This window comes from Halichoerus grypus, chromosome 4, assembly GCF_964656455.1.
Source record: "Halichoerus grypus chromosome 4, mHalGry1.hap1.1, whole genome shotgun sequence".
Lineage (NCBI taxonomy): Eukaryota > Metazoa > Chordata > Mammalia > Carnivora > Phocidae > Halichoerus > Halichoerus grypus.
The window spans coordinates 12,370,887-12,396,827 of NC_135715.1; the positions used below are offsets into that span (position 1 = coordinate 12,370,887).

General features: G+C 41.7%; 1 protein-coding gene across 1 annotated transcript in view; it reads left to right on the plus strand.

The window, feature by feature from the left end:
• Window positions 1-23,131, plus strand: part of SLC15A1 (solute carrier family 15 member 1) — a 49,633-nt gene extending 26,502 nt beyond the window's left edge. Inside the window, exons 10-23 of the mRNA XM_036122426.2 lie at window positions 2,401-2,487; window positions 3,035-3,124; window positions 5,276-5,320; window positions 5,424-5,456; window positions 5,544-5,632; window positions 6,081-6,162; window positions 7,932-8,051; window positions 9,101-9,247; window positions 10,239-10,288; window positions 18,790-18,897; window positions 19,020-19,131; window positions 19,918-20,061; window positions 21,159-21,266; window positions 22,197-23,131. Coding sequence (XP_035978319.1) covers window positions 2,401-2,487; window positions 3,035-3,124; window positions 5,276-5,320; window positions 5,424-5,456; window positions 5,544-5,632; window positions 6,081-6,162; window positions 7,932-8,051; window positions 9,101-9,247; window positions 10,239-10,288; window positions 18,790-18,897; window positions 19,020-19,131; window positions 19,918-20,061; window positions 21,159-21,266; window positions 22,197-22,388 — 1,407 coding nt within the window. The 3' untranslated portion in view covers window positions 22,389-23,131. The remainder of the gene's footprint in view (window positions 1-2,400; window positions 2,488-3,034; window positions 3,125-5,275; window positions 5,321-5,423; window positions 5,457-5,543; window positions 5,633-6,080; window positions 6,163-7,931; window positions 8,052-9,100; window positions 9,248-10,238; window positions 10,289-18,789; window positions 18,898-19,019; window positions 19,132-19,917; window positions 20,062-21,158; window positions 21,267-22,196) is intronic.
• The last annotated feature ends 2,810 nt before the right edge of the window (window positions 23,132-25,941 follow it).

The following is a 25,941-nucleotide window of genomic DNA, read 5'->3' on the forward strand; positions in this document are numbered from 1 at the left end:
AATTAAGGCGAAGAAAATACTGTATGATAACTAAGATAACATAATAAAAAAAAGAAAAGAAAAGAACTTTTTAAAGTGAACACACAAAATGGGGGCGCCTGGGTGGCTCAGTTGGTTAAGCGACTGCCTTCGGCTCAGGTCATGATCCCGGGGTCCTGAGATTGAGCCCCGCATTGGGCTCCCTGCTCAGCGGGAAGCCTGCTTCTCCCTCTCCTACTCCCCCTGCTTGTGTTCCCTCTCTCACCGTGTTTCTCACAAATAAATAAATAAAATCTTAAAAAATAAATAAAATAAAATGAACACACAAAATGAACAGAGATTCACATACAAAGATTATCAATGTAATACTTATAACAGCGAAACTTCATAACACCAAATTGCTGGAAACAAAGGAATAGTGCTGAACTCAGTACATCTAGCCATGTTATGCAGCCATCGGAAGCCTTGTTTTCAAAGACTATTTGGTGACAGGAACATGCAGGATATCGTTTCTTCTGTATGCGTCTATGTGGTATACATAACGTGCATATGGACATATTTAAAGGCAGGAATTAAATGTTGAGCATAGGGAATCTTTCAAACAAGGAATCAAATAACTTTCCCCCCTAAAGAGTCCCCATTTTTTAAATATACAGATACATTGTGTAATCGGAGGAAATGTATCATTTATTTAAAAAAAACACGTGTGGATAGTCTTTTGGATGAAAAGACAGCCTTAAAATAATTTTAGTCTTTTACTTGCCCTTTACCTGGCTTTATTGCATTAAATTATACACGTGTACGTCACTTCGTGAAATAAACGCGTCCTCTCACAGTCTAAAAACCTCCCTCCTCTTGCCAGTATTCCTCCTGTACTTTCCGCTCACATGAGATCAGCTCCCACTACGAATGTTTTTGTGTAAGCTAAAAGGGGATCTGACCAGTTAGCTCTCCAAGTCCTTCCTTAACAAGGACTTGACAACTTAAACTCCAAAAGAACAACGCGAAGCTATTTAGAGTCACAAGAGTCGTACTTCCTGGTATCCTGAAATCGGCCCGTCACTTTGAGTCCCTGCCTGGTGGTCACACATGTGTCCCCCAGCCACCTGTGTCATCTCCTTCTCTTGCTGCCCATGTGGTGGACCCGCGCCCTCAGCCTGGCAGCCACCAGCCACGTGTGGTTGTGGAACGTTTGAAAGGTGGCAGGTGCAACTGGGAACCGAGTTTTAAATTGGATTTCATTCAAATTAATCTAAATTACGTCACGTCTTATAAATGTATTTCTGGATACTGGGTTCTCAGTCTTAAATTTTAAAACCAGTGCTCCGCTCAGTGAGTGGAAAACTTTTAAGTATCTTTGGAACAGCTTAGGTATATAAATTGACATTTCCAAACATAAATTTTATAAGTAAACACAAATCCAACGTTTCTGATAAAAACTGAGGATCCACACTGAGATGTTCTGTAAGTGTAAAATATACCCTGGATTTTGAAGACTTGGCATGAAAAACAGAATGTAGAAATTCTCATTAATTTTAATATTTGGTATTATTAATAATTGTTTACATAATTATTTCATTATTGATTTACCATTACTGTTAATTTATTACATATTAAGATCATATTTGGGGTTTATTGGGTTAAATAACAGACAACATATTTAAAATTAATTTCACCTGTTTCCCTGTTACTTTTTATACTTATATGTATTTTTATTTTAATTATTTTAATTCTGGTAGAGTTTTTTTTTAAGGTTTTATTTATTCAAGGGTGCATAGGTGGCTCAGTTGGTTAAGCGACTGCCTTCGGCTCAGGTCATGATCCTGGAGTCCCGGGATCGAGTCCCGCATCGGGCTCCCTGCTCAGTGGGGAGTCTGCTTCTCCCTCTGACTGTACCCCCTCTCGTGCACTCTCTCTCAAATGAGAGAGATTTTATTTATTTATTTATTTATTTGAGAGAGAGAGATTGAGATCTTAGGACCCTTGGATCATGACCTGAGCCAAAGGCAGACGCTTAACCAACTGAGCCACCCAGGGGCCCCTAATTCTGGTATAGTTGATGTACCATATTATATCAGTTTCAGGTGTATCCATACATCTTTTTAGTACGGCTACCAGAAAACTTAAATCACAAATGGCACACGTTATATCTCCATTGAACGTCCTCTCCAGGGGTTCTGGAGAGACAGGAGCAACAGTATGACCTTGTTTGCTCCACTCAGAGGCTCATAGTTAGAAAGAGATTAGAAATAAACACAGGTTATGCCTTTTCACCTCATCATTACACTAGTGTGTAAACAATTTTATATCCGTCTTTTCTCACAAACACAGTTTTCCCTGAAAGCCAGTTTTATTGAAATGTGTTTCCCTGATAAAGTAGTCGGTTCTGTTTTGAAATCTGATTTTTCTTCCTTCCTTCAGTTTGCCGTCAAAAATAGGTTTAGGCACCGGAGTAAGGCGTTTCCCAAGAGGGAGCACTGGCTGGACTGGGCTAGAGAGAAATACGACGTAAGTGGTCGTTCCCGCTGCGGTGGTCCCGGGTCTTCCTCCAGGGGGCGAGCAGCCTGGGCGCAATTCGTATGACTCAGGCCACATGGAAAAATTATCGGCTGTAGCCTTGTAAACTCGATTAGGGTTTTAAATAAGACCAGGCAAGAGTGTTTTTTAATATGGAGCAGAGCTTGATAAACAATGGGTAGAATTTATCTGGAAACCATATTATCTTTTCATAAGTTTTTCATTTGGCATAATCTGTCATTAATTATATGTGATTGTGATCACATAACTAGTTTGAAAACAGAAGAGTCAGTTGGTGATGGGGTTTCCATTTATTGGAAGTACACTGAAATTCTAGCAAAATGCCTTCTAAGCATTTTTAAATAGCTGAAGAGTTTGGGGTTTTCTAAAAAAAAAAATCTGGGATAAGATTCTTTGGAGCAATTAGTTACCTCCCAGCTTGGCTCCGGATGCAAGTATGTCTACACTAAAACCACACTGCTCATAGCTGTGAGTGACAGGTCGTGGCTGATTTGTCCTTTCCCCACTTCATCCACAGGAGCGGCTCATCTCTCAAATTAAGATGGTTACGAGGGTGATGTTCCTGTACATTCCGCTCCCAATGTTCTGGGCCCTGTTTGACCAGCAGGTAGTGTGAAGCTGTGTTTCTGTACAAATTTCTGGATTTAGCAGACATTCTGTGGGCGCTACCACGGACGGGGAGGTACCTAGTATTTAGCTCCTAAAAACATTCTCTTTGGTTCCTTTTTTATACTTCTTTTATTTACTAAGTATTAGATCACACTGAGTTTCCTTTTTTTTTTTAAGATTTATTTGAGAGAGAGTGTGTGCCTGCACGTGAGCGAGTTGGGGGGAGGGGTGGAGGGAGAAAGAGAGTTGAAAACAGACTCCCTGCTGAGCACGGAGCCCGACCTGGGGCTCGATCCCACGACCCATGAGATCATGGCCTTAGCCAAAATCATGAGTCGGACGTTTAACCGACTGAGCCACCCAGGCACCCCACACTGAATTTCTTAAAAAAAAAAAAAAATTCTAGATGGTTCTATCCACATTTCTGTTGCAAAACAATGAAGAAAATTAGGTGTGGTCAAATAAAGGAGACTTGGGAAAGATTTGATCCAAGTATCAGGACTCTTACCCGTCAAACTGAGAATAAAGAGTTTGTTTTTCTGATTCAGTATGCTTGGAAGATGTACAATATTGCCTTTGATGGGATCCATAGAATATTTAAGCTGAGAGGGGCTTGATACCTCTCGCTCTGAAATGGAACACTTAAGCTAGAAGTACCATCCAGGGATGTGAAATGACTGCCCCAGTCATTCTGACCAAAGCAAGGAACTAGAACCCAGCTCACTGCCTTGTTGCCCTGCTCTTGTTCCCACAGATAGAGGAATTTTCAGATTTGGTTAAACAACTCAATGCATGATACTCAGTAGCCAAAGTTATAAGATACTGTTTTTTCTAGAAACTGGAGCTTCAAAAAAATTTACAAGGTTTTATTGTGCAGGAAGGATTATTTTTTTAAAGATTATATTTATATATATGAGAGAGAGAGAGAGCGCATGCGCGCACACGTGCCTCAGCAGGGGGGAAGGGCAGAGGGAGAAGCAGGCTCCCCGCCGAGCAGAGAGCCTGACTCAGGGCTCCATCCCAGGACCTTGGAATTGTGACCTGAGCCAAAGGCAGTTGCTTAGCCAACTGAGCCACCCAGGTGCCCCCAGGAAGGATTATTATAAGGGCAAAACATCTCTTGGAAAAAATTTGAGCAAACACATCAATCTCCTTATATGTAAGTATGGGATTTAGACCAGCATCTTACTCACAGGGAGGCAGTTTTGCATGTTGAATAGAAACCAGCTCTTGGAATCAGACCTGTGCTAGAAATACACTCATCACCTTTTAGCTGTGTGACTGGGGGGATCCCATAACACTCCTGGCAGGGTAATCACCCATGGCAAGGCTGTGGGGATCAAATTAGAGACTGTGTATAAAGTGACCCATGACTGGCATCTATTAAGAACTCAAGCACAGGTACCTGGCTGGCTCAGTGGGTAGAGCATGTGACTCTTGATCTCCGGGTCATGAGTTCAAGGCCCATGTTGGGTACAGAGATTACTTTAAAAAAAAAAAAGAATTCAAGCAGTGGCTTATTTCCTGACTTTCCATGATGCCTTCTAAATGGAGTTGACAGATTATGTTGAAACCTTTATGCGTTCAGTCCTCCATAGAAACAATCACGTGTATTTGTATAGTCCTGAGTCTTCTTTAAGCAAAATAGGTTGAACGTAGCTAGGCTGCCCAGGTTGAAATCTGGCTTGATGGATTTCCACCTCGGGACAGCCTAGACTGTCCGAAATGGCCCTTAAGCAGTAATGATGTTCTTGAAGCTGAGACGCCAGTGAACGCAGACTAGCCTCTGTGGGCGTGGCCTCCTCCCCCTTGCAGGTGACGTCATGCTTTCCAACAGGTCTCAGACGTGCATCTTTGTATTTCCTAAGGATAGCTGCATCTCAGACTAGTGCTTTGCAGATTCTTCGTGGGCCGGGGTGGGGGGGGGCGGGGAACTAGATGCCATGTTAATTTGTACAGCAGAAATGCAAGGTATTTTGTTTTACCCAGTGTTACAGTGGAGCTGGGAGATAAACTTGATGTTGAAAAAACATTTAAATCCCATAACACTCCAGACTTCGTTCTTGATCTGGAAAAGACTCAACCTTGACTTGTAAAATGTTTAAAACTCACGTTCCCAAATGATGCAGCAAACGTATTTGTTTTTCAGGGCTCCAGGTGGACGCTGCAAGCAACAACTATGAGTGGGAAAATTGTAAGTTTGGGGTATCAAGCTTCTCTGCCTCCCCTGGTCACTGTTCATTTGCTCTAATCCCTTTCAGTAACCTATCAGTAAGACTTTTCCCCCCTCTTTTTAGGGACTTATTGAAATTCAGCCGGATCAGATGCAGGTAGGAAAAAAAATACTGAAGTTGCTTTCTGAGTTCAAAGTCACCTTTGAGACCACGGCTAATGGTTCATTTCCACTTCACCTGCAGACCGTGAACGCCATCTTGATTGTGATCATGGTCCCCATCATGGATGCCGTGGTGTATCCCCTGATTGCAAAATGTGGCTTCAATTTCACGTAGGTAACCAGCAGGTTGGAGTTGGGGTCAGGAAAGAATATCTCCCCTCCCACCACACCACCTATATGACAGGGTTTTTAAAGAATTATATTTGAATTAGAGGCCTGTGTGCTGATGTTTCTAGAAATTTGCCCTTAAAATAAAAGTGCTATTCATGGCAGCCAGAAAAGCTTCTAATTAAAACTTTGCATATATGTAGACAATAGAAATGTTAACTATCATCCGACATATCGCCTGAGCTATAGCTTCTAGAAATTAAATGTAAAAATGCAAATAAGAAGCTGCATTACATTTATCCCTCTTAGTCTTGATCATAAATAAGAGAGCAAGAGACATTTTCCTTCGGTGTTTTGTAGGGAAGCTAGTTTTGCTCGGGCGGATGGTGGGAAAGGAGTGTGATCACTGGTAGGAGGCAGGCGGAGAGTCACTCTTACACTTGTCTCCCAGCTCCTTGAAGAAGATGGTAGTTGGAATGTTCCTGGCTTCCATGGCTTTTGTGCTGGCGGCAATTGTGCAGGTGGAAATTGACGTGAGTGGCCCTCTGACTCCCCAGGGGCCTTTCCTGCGGGTCGGGTGGGGCGTTCGGAAGGCGTCTTTCTCCGGGACCGTGGAGAGGCCGGGATCTCTGCCGACAGACGGTCCTGGAGCTAGGGACGGGACGATGTGGAGATGCCACAGGGGCAGAATTGTCCCTTCCAGGCAGCGTGCACCGTGGGTGCTCTTCACTGCGAAGGGGGTGGCTGGGAGGAGGGTGGGATGGGTGTGCTTTAGCGGGGCCAAGGGGGATGGCGGTTACACAGGGGGTTTCTGTGGACATGGTTTTTATAATGGGAGTGGGAGTTTATAGAACTTCTTCTTTCACAATCAGAACTCCTAGAAAGTCTGTCTGAAAATGTATCAACGGTCTTCGGGAAGATGCCTTTTGTATTCTGATGTTTCTAGCGATGTTAGTTCTCACGCCAGTCCTCAGTCTGCTGGACCCACGGTGGCCCTAAACCAGGTTCCTGGTGCCCTCAGTGTGAAAGCAGGCTAGCGACGGGCGTTGTGTAGTGTGTGAGCCTGGAGGCAAACGCTCTCCTCCCGCCTCTGTCCCCTCCTCCTTTCTCTGTCTCTGTCGCCTCCCCTCTGTCTCTGTGTGTATCCCTCTCTCTGTCTCTCTGTTTCTGTCTTCCTCCCTCCCTCCTTCCTTCTCTCTCTCTCTAATTTTTCTTTTTAAATGTTTAAGTGTGATAAACTACATAACAAAAATTTACCATTTTACCCATTTCAAAGTGTACACTTCAGGAGTGTTTAACATGTTCACGTTATTGTGCAACTCATCTCCAGAACACTTTTCATCTTGCAAAACGAAAAGTCTGTGCCCATTGAAAAACAACTCCCCACTTACCCTCCCCACGCCGCCTCCCACCTCCCCCCCGCCCCCCGCCAGCCCCTGGCACTCACCATTCTACTTTCTGTCTCTATGAGTTTGTCTACTCTTGGTACTTCATGTAAGTGGATTCGTACAATATTGGTCCCTTGTGATTGGCTGATTTCACTGAGCATAATGTCCTCGAGGTTCATCTGTATCAGAGGAGGTGTCAGAATCTCCTTCTTTTTTACAGTGGAATCATAGTTTACTGTGGGATGAACCACATTTTGTTGATCCATCTGTCAGTGGGCATTTGGGCTGTTTTCACGTGTTGGCTACTGTGAATAGTGCTCCGCACATGTGGGTGTACTCACTGACTCCTGAACACGACTTTGTGCAAAATGAATTGTGAAACGAGAAGGGACTTCTAGAATAGCATAGAAAGGGTTGCTTCAGGGACCCTGGGATTGGAGAGAGAGCACTGTTGGGAAAAGGCAGGACCCCTGAACAAATGTGTGGAGGCAAGAGGCATAGATTAGTTGTGAAAGGCTGTTTAGGGCACCGTCAGGGCTGTGGCTGAGGCTCCCAGAGTTAGGACGATGTTGGCCTCCCAGGAGAGCAGATCCGAGGTGCCACAGCAAGATACACATTTATTTGGGTTGTGTTTACTCTGGCCCCCTCAGATAGGAGGCTTCATAACCTGGCATTCTTCGGCCTGGAGGTGTTAAGACCAAGAGCAGCCTCTTTGTGATTACTTCCCTGTTCTGTACAAACATCATTTCCTCTGGGTGCCGTGAGGCGAGCGATTGGAGGCCTCCTGGGGGTGTTTGGTCTCTCAGCCGAGACAGCTTTCCACGGCTGGAGGGCGGGGGTGCTGGTGACGGGGCCAAGCTTATCTTCAATCTGCATGGAAGGCATCACTGCCAATTTTCTTTTATTTTGCTCAGAAAACTCTCCCAGTCTTCCCCAAGCAAAACGAAGTCCAAGTTAAAGTACTGAATATAGGAAACAGTAACATGACTGTATTTTTTCCTGGAAAGGAGGTGATATATCCCCAAATGACTCAAGTAAGTAGAAGGAAATGCGACTTTCCTTTTTATCTTCTGACCTGAGTTATAATAGGCTTGGGAGAAACTGATCTTCTCGATCCTTATATAATTCCTACAACAAGCGTGGAAGTGAAATGCCTTAGTATCTCGGTCTCCTTTGGGCTTCACTCTAGACCAGTGTGCCTCGAACTTCAATGGGCATGTGCAAACTTCAATGGGCATGTGAATCGCCTGGGGAGTTTGTAAAATTTTGCATTTTTAACATGCTCTCAGGGGACAGTTGCTGCGGTTGGTTTGTGGAACCACCCTTTAAATAGCAAGGCTCTGTCCGTGTTTCTCTACCAGAGGTTATTTTGCCGTCTCAGGGACATCTGGCAATTTCTGGAGACATTTTTCATTGTCACAACTGAGAGCATGCTATTGGCATTTCAGAGGGAGGAAGCCAGGGAGACTGACACACGGTCCCACAACAGAGACTTATCTGGTCCCAAATGTCAGCAGAGCCCAGGTTGGAAAACCTTCATCTGGATGGTCGCTGGTCTGAATTAGAGGTTCTCAACCTTGACTCTGCATTAGAATCACCTGGAGAGCTTTGAAAATCCCCATACCTCAGAGATTTTGATTTAACTGGTCTCATTCCTGTTCAGCCACAGTTGAGAGCCACTCCCTTAGAGCTTATCAAACTGATGATCTTGAAGAAAAAAGAAAATTTGACTTCTGGTGCTTGGAGCAGCCCAGGACTGATTTTTCACCAGGGTTATTCCTTTATCCCTAATGTTATTCTCTGCCCAATGATAGAAATGATTTCCAGAACATGTATTTTCAGAAGAAGAAATAAAAAGTAAAATGCTGGGCAAAAAGTATAATTCTTGCATAACACTAGACAACTTCATGACAGAGGTGGGTGGGGGGCTGAGACAAACCGATGCTGGCTCCCGCAAGGCATTTTTTTGATGTGTATGAAAGTGAACTGGGGATGTCAACTAATATGCCATGATAATGTTCAGTTACACAGTGCAGAACAAGACTCTATGGTATTAACTGTGACTCCTTTTCTCCCATTATAGACAAATGGATTTATGACTTTTGATGGAGACAAACTGATAAATATAAACATTTCTTCTCCTGGATCACCAGCCACTCCAGTGACCTCTAACTTTGAGCAGGGCCATCGCCATACCCTTCTAGTATGGGCCCCCAATCATTACCGAGTGGTAAGTCGTTGGACACTTACAGCTGATTCTTTACTATGTGTGATGTTGGAGACACAGCCTTTCAGTGGTGTGACTTTGTTTTACCCCATGTAGTATTATGTAAGTAAATCCTCAAGTTCTTCATTTTTCCAGGATACAAGTCATTTAACATTGAATAAAACTTTGGTGGATGGGAAGGGTTAATATTAATTAAAAATTTTAAAAAGAACTTTGGGGGGGTGCCTGGGTGGTTCAGTCAATTAAAGAGTCCGACTCTTGATTTCGGCTCAGGTCATGATCTCAGGGTTGTGAGATCGAGCCCCATGTCAGGCTCCATGCTGGGTGTGGAGCCTGCTTAAGATTCTCCCTCTGCCTGCCCCCCCAAAAAAAAGAACTTTTGGGCATGGTATGGGGTGTGTATGAGTATAACAAGTCACACAGAGTACATATGAGCAGTCTTAGCAACTTTCTGAGATGTATCTTTAATTGTATTGGTTAAAAAATTCGCACTGGGTAACTGGAGAATTAAAACAGTCTCTGAAAAAACATAGTGAACATATCAGGAAAAAGCAATTAAAATACATACAAAATATTTCACAACAAAATATCAGCATCTAGATAGGCCATTCAGCATATTAGGAAACTATGAAGGTAGAGTTGAACTGAGTGGAGGAGTGGTGGGTGTTCTGTAAGGTGAATTTAGGTCACCTAGAAAACTGCAATATGGAATTAAGACATCTTGGTCATGTGTTTTATTAGGGAGCTCTTGAGTGACTCATTCTCAGTTCTTGGACAGTAGTGTTCTGTGGAACCACTAGAAAGCAAGCATCAAAACTTGTAGAGGCTTATTTAACCTCCAGGAGGACCAGGACTGAAGGATGGAGCCCTGCAAATGTAATCATATGCCCTTAGCTCCTAGGATAAATGTCAACATCATTCTCCTTCTCAAAGGCTGAAATGGTAATCTAAATTTATTCTAAAGGATTAGATTTGAAAATGCTTTCTTTGTCAGGTAAAGGATGGCCTTAACCAGAAGCCAGAAAAAGGAGAAAATGGAATCAGGTATGTATTTTTCTTTAAAACTTAAGTGTTATCAGCTTCTTATGGAAGTAATGCATTCCCATAGTAAAGTCCAACTGCAACAAGGCTATAAAATGAGAGTATAGGGAGAGATGAACCATGAGAGACTAGGGACTCTGAGAAACAAACTGAGGGTTCTAGAGGGGAGGAGGGTGGGGGGATGGGTTAGCCCAGTGATGGGTATTAAGGAGGGCACGTACTGCATGGAGCACTGGGTGTTATACGAAAACAATGGATCGTGGATCACCACATCAAAAACTAATGATGTATTGTATGGTGACTAACATAACATAATAAAATTTTTTTAAAAATGAGAGTATAGGGATTTGTCCCAAGAATGTAAAGCGGTTCAATATTTTAAAAAAATCAGTATCATCTATCATCTTAATAAACTAAAGAGAAAAACCCATATCATCATATCCTGCATCCTGGATGCAGGAAAAGCATTTGATAAAATTCAGTGTCCATTCATGATTTTAAAAAACCCTCGGCAAACTAGTAATTGAAGGGAACTTCCTTACTCTGAAAAAGGATATCTAAAAAACCCAAGCTACCATTATACTTAATGGTGAAAGTCTCATTGCTCTTCCCATAAGATTGTCCACACCCTCCACTCCTATTCAACATCCTTCTGAACACCAGTGCAGTGAGACTAGAAAAAAAAGAAAAGCATCTTGATTGGAAAGGAAGAAATAAAAACTATTCCTACTTACAGATGACATAAGTACCTGCACAGAATGTCCCAAAGACTCTACCAAAAAAGTTCATAGAATCAATAAGTGAGTTTAGAAATGAGTGTAGAAATGTTACAAAATATAAGATCGACAACAAAAATCATATTTCTATATACTAGCAATGAATGATTGGAAACTGAAATTTTAAAACTATACAATAGCTCCAAAAAAAAATAAAATACTAGGTACAAATCTAATAAAAACATATATAAGATTTGAGAGCTAAGACTACCAAAGGCTTATGACAGAAATTAATGATGAGTGAAATAAATGGAAAGATACGCTGGGTTCATTGATTAGAATACTTAATGTAGTGACAATGTCAGATTGATCCATAGGCTTAGTGCAATTACTATCAAAATCATAGCATTATTTTTCTATGATTTTTCCAGTTTTATTGAGGTATAAATGACAAAATCAATATATTTAAAGTATACAGTATGATTTGATATATGTATACATTGTGAAATATTTACCACAGTCAAGTTAACGCAATCACCTTACAGTTACCTTTTATATGTGTGTGTGATAAGAATGCTTAAGATCAAAAAAAAAAAAAAAAAAAGAATGCTTAAGATCTAACCACTTAGCACGTTTGAAGTATATAATATAGTAGGAATTATAGTCACCATGTAGTACATTAGAACCTTAGAACTTATTCATCGTGGAACTGAAAGTTTGTACCTTTCATGCAACATCTCCCTGTTTCCTACCCCTCAGTCCCTGGCAACCACCATTCTACTGTTTTTTTCTTTTTTTTTTTTTTAAATGTTTTATTTATTTATTCATGAGAGTCAGAGAGAGAGATAGAGAGGTAGCGGCAGAGGGAGAAGCAAGCTTCCCGCCCAGCAGGGAGCCCGACGCGGGACTCGATCCCAGGACACTGGGATCGTGACCTGAGCCGAAGGCAGACGCTTAACCATCTGAGCCACCCAGGCGCCCCTCTACTGTTTTTTTCTATGAGTTCAACTGTTTTTTAGATTCCATATATATGTGATACCGGGCAGTATTTGTCTTTCTCTGTCTGGCTTGTTTCACTTAATGTTTCTCGGTTTATCTATGTTGTCACAATGGCAGGGTTGCCTTCTACTTAATGGCTAAATAATATTTCATTTTAATACATACATATAGATATATAGGCATAGGTGAATTAAATTTCATCCAAACTAAAAACATTTGTTCTGTCAATCTCACTGTTAAGAGAATGAAAAGGTAAGCTACATACTGGTATAAAATATTTACAAATCACATATCGGACTAAGTATCTGTATCCAGAACATATAAAGTACTCTCACAACACAATAATAAGAAAATAACCCAGTTTAAAAACAGCAAAAGACTTTGACATTGCACCAAAGAAGATATACAGATGGCAAATAAGCACATGAAAATATGCTCAACATGATTGGCCATTAAAAAATATAAATTAAAACCACGGTGAGTTGCATGACATACCTCTTAGATGGATATAATAATTTTTTAAAACTGACTACACTAACTGCTTGTGAGAAGACAGAGCAAGCAGAACTCCCGTGCTTTGCCTGGTGGGAGTGCAAAATGGTGCAGCCACTCTGAAAAACAGTGAGGCAGTCTCTTATAAAGTCAAATGTATATTTACCATACAACCCAGCCGCCCCACTCTCAGATATTTATCCTAGAGAAATGCAAACTTATGTTCACATAAGAACCTAAACATAAATGTTCACAGAAACTCTATTTGTAATTACCAAAGATTGGAAGTCACCCAAATGACCTTCAGTGGGTGATGGATAAACAGACAATAGACTATAGTGTATTCATACAACAGAATATCACTTAGGAAAAAAGGAACTATTGATACATACAGTAACATAAATGAATTTCAAATGCATTATGCCATGAAAGAAGCCAGTCTCAAAAAGTTACATACATACCGTGTAGTTCCATTTACATGGCATTCTGGAAATGGCAAATAAATAAATAAATAAATAGATAGATAAACAAACAAACAAACAAACAAACAAACAGATTAGTGTTTGCCCTGGGTTAGGAGTGGAGGAGAGGTTTGGCTATGGGTCAGCATGAGGGAGATGCGGGCGCCAATGGAACTGGTCTGTATCTTGGCCGCGATGGTGTTTCCCTGAATCCAGACGTATTAAAATTCATAGAACTGTACACCAAAAAGCCAATTTACTGTAAATACACTTTTTAAAAGATTTTATTTATTTATTTGGGAGAGAGAGAGCACTAGAGGGGGCAGAGAGAGAGGGAGAAGCAGACTCCCCGCTGAGCAGGGCGCCTGATGCGGGGCTCGATCCCAGGATCTTGGGACTCCAGGATCATGACCTGAGCCGAAGGCAGACACTTAACCGACTGAGCCACTCAGGCGCCCCTGTAAATACACTTTTTAAATAAGATGGGAAAATTAATTAATTAATTAATCATCTCTTTACCTCTGGCTTGTTTCACATTGTTAACCTTTGTAATATTTATCTTTGTGTGTACTCCATGTGCTAGGTCAATTCTAAAAATGATTAATAAACAGGATTTACAGGTTAACTATCAAAATATTAGTCACAATGTAATAGAAGTCTGAAAGGGAAAGAAATGTAGCTTTATATCCTTGAAAATATAGCCTCAAGTGGAAATGTTCTGAATGTCAAGATTAATTAGAATATCCTATTACATACCCTGAATTGTTTGGTGGTACCACATCTTTAAACCAAGGTTTTCTTGCACAGCTTCTGTGTTTTCCTGTGACTCACTTGGCCTCTTGTTGGCAAAAGCATGAGCTTCTATCTTCAGGGTGATCCAGAGAATGGATCCAGGGAATTCACCTTCCTCTTTGAGAACCAACTCCTCAGCATGCTCTTTGATGTAACAAGGCCATTTGCTCTGTAGTCCTGTGATGCCACTGACCTCATAGAATTTTCACTGTCTGCCCAGGTTAGCACCTTTCTTTCTTGAATTCTGGGTCATCTTTCTTGTTTGGCTGCAGACTTGTGCTCAAATATCTGACCAAGAAAAGCTGTGAGGCAATTTGCCAAGTCCTTGCTTGCCTGAAAATGCTTTTCCGTTCTCATACTTGGTCATAGGTTGGCCACCATTTTCTTCCCAGAACTCTGGAGGCTTGTGTCTATTGGCATCCAGTGCCTAGTTGTGCTCACACACACACACACACACACACACACACACACACACACACACCATCTACCACTCTCTGTAGTGATTTAACTTTCCTTTCACCAAGCTTTGGGGATCTTCTTTCTCCTTGGTGTTCTCACATCTCTCTGCAGTATAACTACATGTGGGTAGTAGCCAGCACTAGGTCTTTTTGATTTTTGGTTCCTTCTCATTTTCTTTGTTCTCTCCTGTATGAGTTTGCTAAGGCTGCCATCACAAAGTACCACAGGCTGGAAGGCTTAAACAACAAAAATTATTTCCTCATAGTTCTGGAGGCTACAAGTCCACATCAAAGCACTGGCTGGGTTAGTTTTCTCTGAGGCCTCTCCCCTTGGCTTAAAGATAGCCATCCTCTCTCTGTGTCTTCACATGGTCTTTCTTCCGTGTGTCTGTGTGCTAATCTTATAAGAACACCAGTGATCTTGGATCTCTCATGACCTCATTTTACCTCTTTAAAGACCCTACCTCCAGGGGCACCTGGGTGCCTCAGTCGGTTAAGCATCTGCCTTCAGCCCAGGTCATGATCTTGGGGTCCTGGGATCAAGCCCCACGTCGGGCTCTGTGCTCAGCAGGGAGCCTGCATCTCCCTCTCCCTTGGCCCCTCCCCCGACTCGTGCGTGTGCGCACACGCTCTCCCTCTCTCTGTCTCTCAAATAAATAAGATCTTAAAAAAAAAAAAAGACCCTACCTCCAAATACAGTCACATTCTGAGGTCCTGAGAGTTAGGACTTCCACATATGAATTGGGGTTGGGGTGGAGACACAATTCAGCCCATAACATCTTCTTTTGTGCCTTCTGGATTGTTCCTCTGTCCTGCATACATGCACATACATACAACTATCCTATCAGTTCTGGAAGGAAATCTTCTGTTGCTGGTCATCTGGCCCTTTCCCAATCTTTGTATCTGAGTCTGAGCTGGAAGTACCTCTGGGATGTCCTTTGTGGCTCAGAACCATTGTTTTGATTTCTACAGAAAGGTCTCCTCACTTTGGAAACTTTGAACAGTCTAAACTGTGGTATCCTTTCTTGTTCTGGTGCTATGCTAAAGCTTCATTCTTCTTTAAATGGTCTTTGTTGAAATCTTGGGAAAGAAGGACACGTAAAATCAGCAACATTTTACCCCGCCAACCCACCCATGTGGAAGAAGATAAGCCAGAAACTTTTTTCTTGTAATTGGCAACATCAAATCTTTAATGGATCAAAGGATTTATTATTTCAGCAATGTCCAGGAGACAATTCATAAAAAAGGAAAGTTCTGAAAAACTAATGTCAGAAACTAACTGATAAATAGAACAACTTTGAGAAAGTCAGGAGGTTGGATTTTGGAGTAATATATGAATTAAAAAAAGAGTACACAGAATTTTAAACAAAATGGAATTGTTTTAATTATGTGGTATCAGTAAGTTGCAAGACTTACATGGACTACCTTCAACAGAGTCCTTTAAGTAAAGTGACAGGGGCATCTGGGTGGCTCAGTTGGTTAAGCATCCAACTCTTGATTTTAGCTCAGGTCACAGTCTCAGAGATGTGAGATCGAGCCCTGCATTGGGCTCCATGCTGAGCATGGAGCCTACTAAGGATTCTCTCTCCCCTTCTCCGTTTTCCCCTCCGTCCAATTACATGTGCTCGCTCGCTCTCTCTCTCTCAAAAAAAAGTGACAATACTTGGGTCAAAATTAGTTGAGAATTTGATATTGATCTTTCTCATGAATTTTTTAACATTACATATTGCTACATATGTATATATTCACAATGTTCTTGAGCATGTTTTTAAACGTAATATATTGTCCTGTGTATGTTCTGCAATATCGTATATTATAAAATATCATTTTAATATTTACCCATATTACTATATGTATCCCTTATCTACTCACTTAAACTACTATATAATATTCCATTGCATGCATATACCACAATTTATTTATCCATTCTTTTCTTCAAGGAAATTTAGGTTATTGCCATTTTTCCAAACAGTGCCCCAATTCACATTCATATATGATTTTTTTTTTGTCCGCATGTACAAAGTTTCTCTAGAGAGGTGGCCTTAAAGCTTTTATCACATCCAATAAAAATATTTGAGCTTATACCCATAATGCATGAATATGGTATCTGTTAAAAATTATACATATAATTATTACACCAAATTAATATGTACACTATAAATAATTTAAAAATATATTAAGAGAATGAGAAAAATAAAAAAATCAATATCTTACAGGTATTTTTATTCATTAGTGGTACAAAAATCATTAATGTAGATGATGTGATTATATATGCTTCATTCGTTTCTAAAAAGCTCAATTTAAGATTTAGAAAAATCTATGCATAGGCTTGGTTGTAAGTTCAGTTTATTTCAATCCTTGGTTTCCGTGATTGTCATACTGAAAAAGATACTTCAAGGAGGGAGTATGGTCAGGGCAAAACTGACCATAAGTAGATTAAAAAGAAATCTTCATTTAAAGATAGTTGTGGTTTTATTAAAGTCATTTTGGTACTAGGACAACTGGGATACCCACATGCAAAGGACTGAAGTCAGACCCTACCTGATACCACACACAAAAATGTATGCAGTGGATCATAAACCTAAATATAACTAAGACAATAAAATTTATAAAAGAAAAATAGGAGTAAATCTTTGTGACCTTGGGTTAGACAGTGTTTTCTTGGATATGAAGCCAAAAGGACAAGCAGCAAAAGAAAAAAATAGTCACTTGGGCTTCGTCATATTGGAAAGCTTTAGTGCTACAAGTGATATCAAGACAGAGAAAAGACAGCCCATAAAATGAGAGAAAATATTTGCAAATCATATATCTGATAAGAGGTTCCAAATACATAAAGAACTCTTACAGCTCAAGAGTAAAAAGACAACCCACTTTTTTAAATGGGCAAACTATTTAAAAAGACATTTCTCGGGAGCCTGGGTGGCTCAGTCATTAAGCATCTGCCTTCGGCTTTAGTCATGATCCCAGGGTCCTGGGTTCGAGCCCCACGTCGGGCTTCCTGTTCGGCGGGGAGCCTGCTTCTCCCTCTCCTGCTCTCCCTTCTTGTGCTCTCTCTCTCTCTCTCTGACAAATAAATGAATGAAATCTTTAAAAAAAAAAAGACATTTCTCCAAGGAAAATATAAAAACGGTCAAAAAGCCTAGGAAAGATGCGCATTGTCTTTAATTATTAGGGAAATGCGAATCAAAACCACAAAGAGATACCACTTCACGCTCACTAGGCTCTTACCAAAAACCAAAACAAAAACAACCAAAAAACAGGCAATAACAACTGTGGGTGGGGATGTGGGCAAATCGGAAGGCTTTTACACTGCTGGTGGGAATGTAGAATGATAAAATGATACAGACACTTTGAAAAACTGTTCCTCAAAATGTTAAACAGAGAGTCACCCTATGAGCCAGCCATTTCACTCCGAGGCGTCCACCCAACTATGAGGCCCCTGTTGAACCCGGGTCAGGGTTCCGTTTTCTATGTTAAGCATCTGTCAAACTACACCAAGTGAAATGCCCAGGGACTTTAGGGCCTGAGCTTAATTCAGAGAAATGTTCTCCCAGTACCTAGAATTTGACCAATATTACTTGTTGCCACAAAGCTGATGAAATTTGGCCACGTATTTTAGGAATGTACAGGTTAAATTGTTCTCTGCAATACTTGGGTATACGATCTTATTACTGCCCATTCTTTAAATTGGATAATCTGCTGAAAGCTTTCATTCACCTGTCTGGTAAGAAAAATCAACTAGTCGTATTCGGGGCAGCACCCTTCTCTCTGATATACTATAAGAGCGTCAGGGTCTTCTATAGCCTGGAACATTGAAGGAAGGGATCTAATCATCTGTCCACACTGTCGCCATCTATATGGCCCTTTGAAGGCAAGCAACTCGACTGGCTCCATGTGAAGCTTAGGCATAGGAGACTTGGCAGCTCCTGGAAGCCTTGAGACCTAGCACCAGGGCCTGTGGGTGCTACACTCCCATCTGTATTCTAGCAGAGTGCCAGTCACCATCACTCCAGGTCCTACAGACTCAGTCTTCCCTCTCTGAGGGGAGCTCCCCAAAAGTGTCTCTGGTTGCTGGACCGACTCTCTTCTTCCTCTCCACTCTTTGGGGCCCCTCCCTGCTCAGGCTCCTAGAGGTCAAGGACAGAAAATGGCTTTCCATCCCCAACCCCCTGAAAGAAGCCCGGATGGAGACTGTTAGGGTACTAAGCAACTTCGACTTTGGTCCTTTAGCTCTAAAGCTTCTGAGCAAGGAACACAAAGTGCTGCCTTCCTGAAGCGGGGACCAGCTCCTATTTCCATCCAGGCTAATATCCCAACCTACCATTGAAATAGCTCCTAGTTACCAAGTACTTAGAACAGCTCCAGGCAGAAGACAGCAGTCACTTCTTTTGGGTGTGTTCTCATGAATGGGTGAACAAGGACAAACCTAGGGTGGCTTCCTTCTGCCTTTATAAGTCTAGAAATCTTCCATAAACATCTTAAATTCCTTCCAAAAGAGAGCACAGCCCAAGTTCAGGTGCACGTACTGTGACCTAAAGCAAAGTATCCCATAGTCCAGTCACAAAACCAATGGTTTTCTGTTTCAGATTTATAAATAGTTTTGATGAGAGCTTCAACATCACAATGGGCGAGAAAGTTTATGTGGATGTGACCAGTCACAATGCCAGCGAGTATCAGTTTTTTTCTTCCGGCGCGTAAGTACCTGTCCTGGACACTGTTCTCCCAAGTTCAAGGATTTCAAGTCTTTTTCTTTAAACACTACATTGAAGCTGTTAATACCAGGAATGTTAAACTATATTATTCTTTCTTTCCATAGAAAACACTTTAAAATAAGCTCAACAAAACAGATTCCACAGCACTGTGCAAATGATTTCCGACCACCCAGCCTTGAGTTCGGTAGTGCATTCACCTACGTAATCCGAAGGGAGGTCAGTAAGTCGTTCTGTTGAATCAGAAGTTCTACTAAACACTTAGCACCTGGTAATGATTGAACTGGAAGTAATATTAGCATCTGTGTTTTAAATGGGCTTAGAATTCATTCGGTTCACCACTAATTCTTTAACTTACCGTTGACTTAAGTTTGCTGTTATTTTTAGAATAAAAATAAACAGACTGACTGAGTCTGACTGAAAGTCCACGTTGACCAGTATTTGATGCCTCTTCATAGACTATTTACATGGACTTACGAACTTTGAGTTCAAAGAGATGGCAATGTTTTAAACAAACCTGACATCCAATCTACTCTCTGATTTAAGAGGAAAACACTAGTGGACAGATTTTCAAATCCCACCAAGGCCATTTCATCATGAGGATAAAATGCACTGTTGCATATTGCCACTTAAAAAGTGTACTTACTTGGGATGCCTGGGTGGCTCAGTCATTAAGCGTCTGCCTTCGGCTCAGGTCATGATCCCAGGGTCCTGGGATCGAGCCCCGCGTCGGGCTCCCTGCTCAGTGGGAACCCTCCTTCTCCCTCTCCCACTCCCCCTGCTGTGTTCCCTCTCTCACTGTCTCTCTCTCTCTCTCTCTCAAATAAATAAATAAAATCTTTTTAAAAAAATAAATAATAAAATAAAAAATAAAAAGTGTACTTACTTGACAAATCATAGGACGTGATTCTAGAAGTCCAAACTCCATTTGCCTGTTTGAGCAATTTTTATTCTAGAAGCAGTTCTCCATTTGAATTTCTTCTTGCTTTTGCCTTATTGGTTTAGGATACTGGCTGCCCCGAATTGCACGTGTTTGAAGATATTTCACCCAACACAGTTAACATGGCTCTGCAGATCCCGCAGTATTTCCTCCTCACCTGCGGAGAGGTGGTTTTCTCTATCACGGGACTGGAGTTCTCATATTCTCAGGTCTCTTGGTCATTGTTTCTAGCACCCCTCCCCCACACCCCTGCCTTCAAAAAATGCTGTTGGGCCCTAACTTCAATAAGCAATGTATTTATAGTTTAAACGATTCTAGGGGGGAAAAAAGATTCTAGAAAGCATTATGGTATCTTCCGCCAAACAAGTTTTTTGAGATGCCCATCATGTTTTTATTGAATAATAATATGACTCTGTTTAGCTTCTTGGGCGCATATGTCATATGACTCTGCATTCCCACATCATCTACTAGAGATTTAGAGTCCTGAGTGGGAAAAACTATATTAATTACTGTGACCAGGATCATGATAGGCAGCAGATTCTATATTCTGAAACAACTAAACGATGTCAGCTGTTCATCATGGTGCTCATTTCTGGGTTGTGTACTCATAATCATTAAGGCTCAGGTGAGATCTCTCCAGAGCTACCAGTAAACACACTGATTAAGGCCTAGCTTTTAAAAGTTAAAAGATATTATTGCTTTCAACTGTTAAAGATGAGACTCATGAGGTAAATTTTGCCAATTAGAGCCTAGTTTCTCAACAATTTCATCAAAATACAGTTAAGGTCGTTGTGGCCCTACAACGCCTAGCACCTTTAAGTCTTGCAGTAAAGATCGTAAATATGAGTTGGACAATCCCTTTCTGTGATGACCTCACAATCGAATAAAATGACTGTATCATAGGTGACAAGAGGGGTTCGGTGACATGGCAGCGAAGCTCACAGCAGAGCAAGCTTCTGGCCCAGAGAGCAGCTTCCATTTAGGGGAAAGAGAATGGGATGGATGGCTTTGCTTGGAAACTCTTCTATAGACATAGAATTGATTCATCTATAGATTTGCCCACTTAACTCGGGACAACAATTTTGCAAGGCTGTGGAGAGTGGGAAACAAGGGCTTCTTGTATGTTCGTGCCTGAGTGTTTGGGGTGTCTTGTTATCCAACTGATAATCCTTTTTATATGTGAACCAACCTGACTTTCGATGTGCATTTTTAGGGCGGACTGCCCAACTAAATGCATTGGTAAGTGGTGTTCTGCAGCTCCGTGGTTGCCATCTAGATAGGGGTTGACTGCGTGTTGTTTCCCCAGGCCCCCTCCAACATGAAGTCGGTGCTTCAAGCAGGATGGCTGTTGACGGTGGCCATTGGCAACATCATCGTGCTTATAATAGCGGGAGCAGGCCAGATCAGTGAACAGGTATGAGGTGGGGAGAGAGACTGTGTGTGTCCGTGATCGTCGTGAGGACGCTCCCTCACCCCCTGTGTATACACGTGGTCATCTAAGCTAACGGCTGAATAAAATCAGCCCGAGAGGGTGATGACCAAATGGGCTTTTGGCCTAGTGTGTGCAGATTCTTCATGTCTCTACTTGGTGTTGTACAGCTGGCAAGTGACAACCAAAATACCCAGATTTGGGTTAACATGCCTATACCCTAATATGGTTTACTATTAAAGGAAAGATCTTTCCTAGCTTCAGTGAATGCAGCGTAATGGCCCCAAGACAAACATGTTTTCCAGAAAGTTTCATGACACCTAAAGTTAGAGCCATTCTGAAGGTGGTTGTAATTTTTCCAGCTAACATAAAGTGAGGGCTTTTCTGAAACTGAAACTCTCTCCTTCAGCATTTCAGCATATGGCTCCTAAGGGGGTTGCCCCTTCCCCTACCTGTTTCTTCACTCCCCCCTTCAAGTCCCATCAGAGCATGTGCTCATGCTGTGTGCTCATAACCTCAAGATTCTGCCAGAGAATAATATGGAGGTCTTAAGTTAGAACAATTCAGCACATTATTTTTTGCTCAAGAGTACTGTGTGCTGTTCTGTTGGTCCCCATCCTTCTAGAGGCCAGCTCTGTCCCTTAACAGGGGTTTTTCAGAAATTTTCTCTCATCTTCCCAGAGTCTTGGTTTCTGCCCTCCAGTGTGGTTACAAAAATGTTATCTTTATACTTGGGCATTCAAGAAAAGTTGGTCATTCTGTATCTATGGTAGTCGCCTACCAACTTTCCATCACAGTTTAATTGCAGAGCACCTTCTACCTAGACATAACAAGAAAATGCACTCCCAATGCATACAGTACCATAACATGCATTGTTTTTGTTTTTTTCTTGCTCCAACTCCAATTCCTTCCAAGTGGGCTGAGTACATTCTATTTGCGGCATTGCTCCTGGCTGTCTGCGTAATATTTGCCATCATGGCCCGGTTCTATACTTACATCAATCCAGCGGAGATTGAAGCTCAGTTTGATAATGAGGATGAGAAAAAGAACCTGGAAAAGATGAATATATATTCCACGACGGCCCCTGTCTCACAGACCCAGATGTGAATGTCAGGAAGCAAGTGGAAGACGGACTGGGTCCAGAACGTGCCCTTACTTCTGTCCCCTGGTTGCAGGACATTCTGATGGGGAAGACTTCAGAATTGTGAACCAAGAAAGCTCTTTTCCAAGCAGCCAGCAATGAACCTAAAACTCTGGAAGAAGTCCTTTCCTTTTAAGAAAAGTCATATTTAAAGCATGTAGATACATACACACACATACACCCTTGTTTCTACAACGATGAATACACACCCTGCCTTTAACTCCTTTTCTGCCACATAAATGAAGTTATTTTGGACTAACTAGTCATTTTTTTGAAAGGGTGGCAAAGTTCCATATTGTTTGCATTTTAACCCTCTTTGAAAACACCGTTAAATGAGGCAGGAGCCGATGTGAAAAGTGAATTTACATGCTTTAGAATGGCATATAATAATAAGGACCAGCTAGTATTAACTGATAACTTTACCTTTTGTTTTTTTGTTTTATTTTTTCCATTCCTTAGCTCTTTTTAAATTTTGTATGACTCAAAAGACCACTCAGGTAAAGGCCAGTAATGATTTTTGGAGTTTCAAGTATGAAATACATTCCTGTTCTTAAGAATAAGTGTCATTGTGTTTTGGGGGTAGGATAAGAAATCCTTAACCTGTGTCCCGATTCTAAAAGTTGTGTATGCTCAATAAAATGTCATCAGGAGTTGATAAAAGTATGAACAAAAGCAATGGCCACATACAATAAATTCCAGGAACATGAAATATCAAGGTTTGTTTCTTCCCGGTCCTATTTTTCCTGGGGATATAGATACCTATGCTTCTCTTTTATTACTAAGAGCTTTGCAGGTGCATATTTATGTACCATCTTGAAGTGCTTTTCTCAATACAACCATTTTTTCTGCTTGAACAAAAATTCCTTTTTTTTTAAACATTTATTTATTTTAGAGGGGGGTGGGGGGGCAGAGAGAGAGAATCTCAAGCAGACTCCACACTGAGCGCAGAGACCAACGTGAGGCTCAATCCCACAACCCCAAGATCACGACCTGAGCCGAAATTAAGAGTTGGACACTTAACCGACTGAGCCACCTAGGCGCTCCCTCGAACAAAAATTGTTGTAAAATGTTGTAAGTACTTCATGCTTGATTCGTCCTATAGGTATTTATCTCAGGTATGAGACCCAGAGTAGTTCTACTTTGTCACTCGTACAAAAACAAGCATCTGTTCTCAAACTTGTGCACAGCTCTGAATGCTGGGACTTGCTCCTGTGACCCATCAGGAGAAGGGGCCCAGGGTGGGCTTCCAAGATGCTTCATGCACAAGTTCATCATCGAACTGTGGAGACTGAATGAAGGGGAGGCTCAAAACCCAGAGTGAGAAACACATTGTGAGTCTCAAACCTTGCTGAAGACCTTTCCTACCCTTAGGATCAAGCCCTCATTTCTTTTTTTTTTTTTTTTTTTTTTTTTTTTTTTTTTAAAGGAAAGAGAATCTTTTTTTTTTTTTTTTTTAAAGATTTTATTTATTTATTTATTTGAGAGAGAGAGAATGAGAGACAGAGAGCACGGGCGGGAAGAGGGTCAGAGGGAGAAGCAGAACCCCCGCTGAGCAGGGAGCCCGATGCGGGACTCGATCCCGGGACTCCAGGATCATGACCTGAGCTGAAGGCAGTCGCTTAACCAACTGAGCCACCCAGGCGCCCAAGCCCTCATTTCTTAATTGAGGCCTGCAAGGCTTTTTTTTTTTCCTCACGACACATCTCCTTTCTCTCTGCTCACACCAATCCGACTAACAGTGACTTTCTTCTGGAATGCGTCAGGTTCTCATTTCCAGGTCAGAAGAAAAATCAGGTCCTGAGACACACATTCTCTACCAACTTTGCCTACCCACTCTGCCTGGCTGAGTCCTCTTCATCTTTAGGATGCAGGCCACTTCCCCCAGGAGTTTTCCCATCCCCCCAGCCTGGCTGTCTCCCCCGTGCGCTGTCCCATACCCTACGCCCCGGTGGGTCCTCACTGTCCAGCTCTGCCTAGGCTGAAAGCTCTCTGTATGTGTCTTGTTCTCCAGATCTTGGTGGGCCTCGACATGTTATACAAACACTTTATTTATTTATTTTTTATTTTTTATTTATTTAATTTTTTTATATACAAACACTTTAAACCTCGGGCTGGGATGGGTGTGATGGAAGATGGGAATGATCCTAATGAACGAAGTCTGGCGTGCAAGAGTAGCGACAAGAACCTACTAATTTTGCCTCTGCGATCCTTCTGCCCTCCCGCTTACATAATGTGCCACTGGTGGGGCAGGCCAGTGGCTACAGTGATGAGCACTCGGTGGGCATTATCTCTCTTGCCAATAACTGAAAGAGGACTAATCCTAAATCCTCTAGAGATATTCTAGTCCCACCTGTGCTTACAGCCGCTGGGTAACACTGGGCAAGTCTCACATTCTCGAACTCATTTCTCCTACAAAGCAAAGAATACCACACACTCTGAGGTTTTAAAAATCCTCTGTTTCAGGGCAGCTGGCACACTCTAGGCTCCCAAATATTTGAATGAACTCCCCGCTCGACTCCGATATTAACACTGTAGTATGCTTTGCATATGGATGGAAATGATGACCACGTGGTCTTCGTTGGCCCTTGATTGATGCGAGGAGAGCACCAAGGGAAACAGGTGCACTGTGCTGATTGGGGCCAAGTTTCCAGAGTCATTGCAAACATCATCAAGACTGACAGGTGCCAGCATGGGTGTTCTAGGTGCAAGACATTGGACAGTAGCAAATGTCATGGGGAGGGGACAACTTGAGGGGACACATGCGGCTGAATCAATAACCCAGGGTCTTTTGGGCCCTCATGCTTTCCTGCTAGTTTTGCTTTTCACCTTTTTTTTTTTTTTTAAGCAAAAATCGTCTTTGGATTTCTTTCTGCTAGCAAAAACAGGTACGAATGTAGGTCTTCTATAAAAGTCAGGTGTCATAATGTGAACTTTCAGAAAGCAGGGAAGACCTATACCTTCAGGCCAAACTATTTTGAGGAGTTTTTATAACATACATATGAATCGTTTTCATATTGGCCTATTCTTGTTTTGTTTTCCTATTTCTCTTGCTATTTTTTAAAAATTTGGTGGATTTTTTTTCTTTTGGGGTGCCAAAATATTTATCTTACTATTTTAGACCTTATAAAATTACTTTATTAAATGTATGTCCAGGTTGGGTTTTTGTTGACCATTTTGCATACATCTTGTCATACGTTATGGAGTTTTTTTGGCAGCCTCATTTTTTTTAAATGGCAAACAACAGTAGTCAACATTTCTCGGGCACTATGTGCAGACAGAGCATTACACACGCTATTGCATGAAGCTTACAAGCCTTAATCCTTCCAACAGTCCTATAATGTAGATTACTGTTGTTATTCCCATTCGACAGAGGAGACAACAGCCACAGAGAAACCAAGTAATCTGCCGAAGGTCACATCTACAGTCTGGCTCCAGAGCCCAGATGGCCAGCCACGCCACAAACCTGCCTCTCGCTGCCAACGTTTCATGGGCAGCCTGGATTAACTCAATTTGATCCTT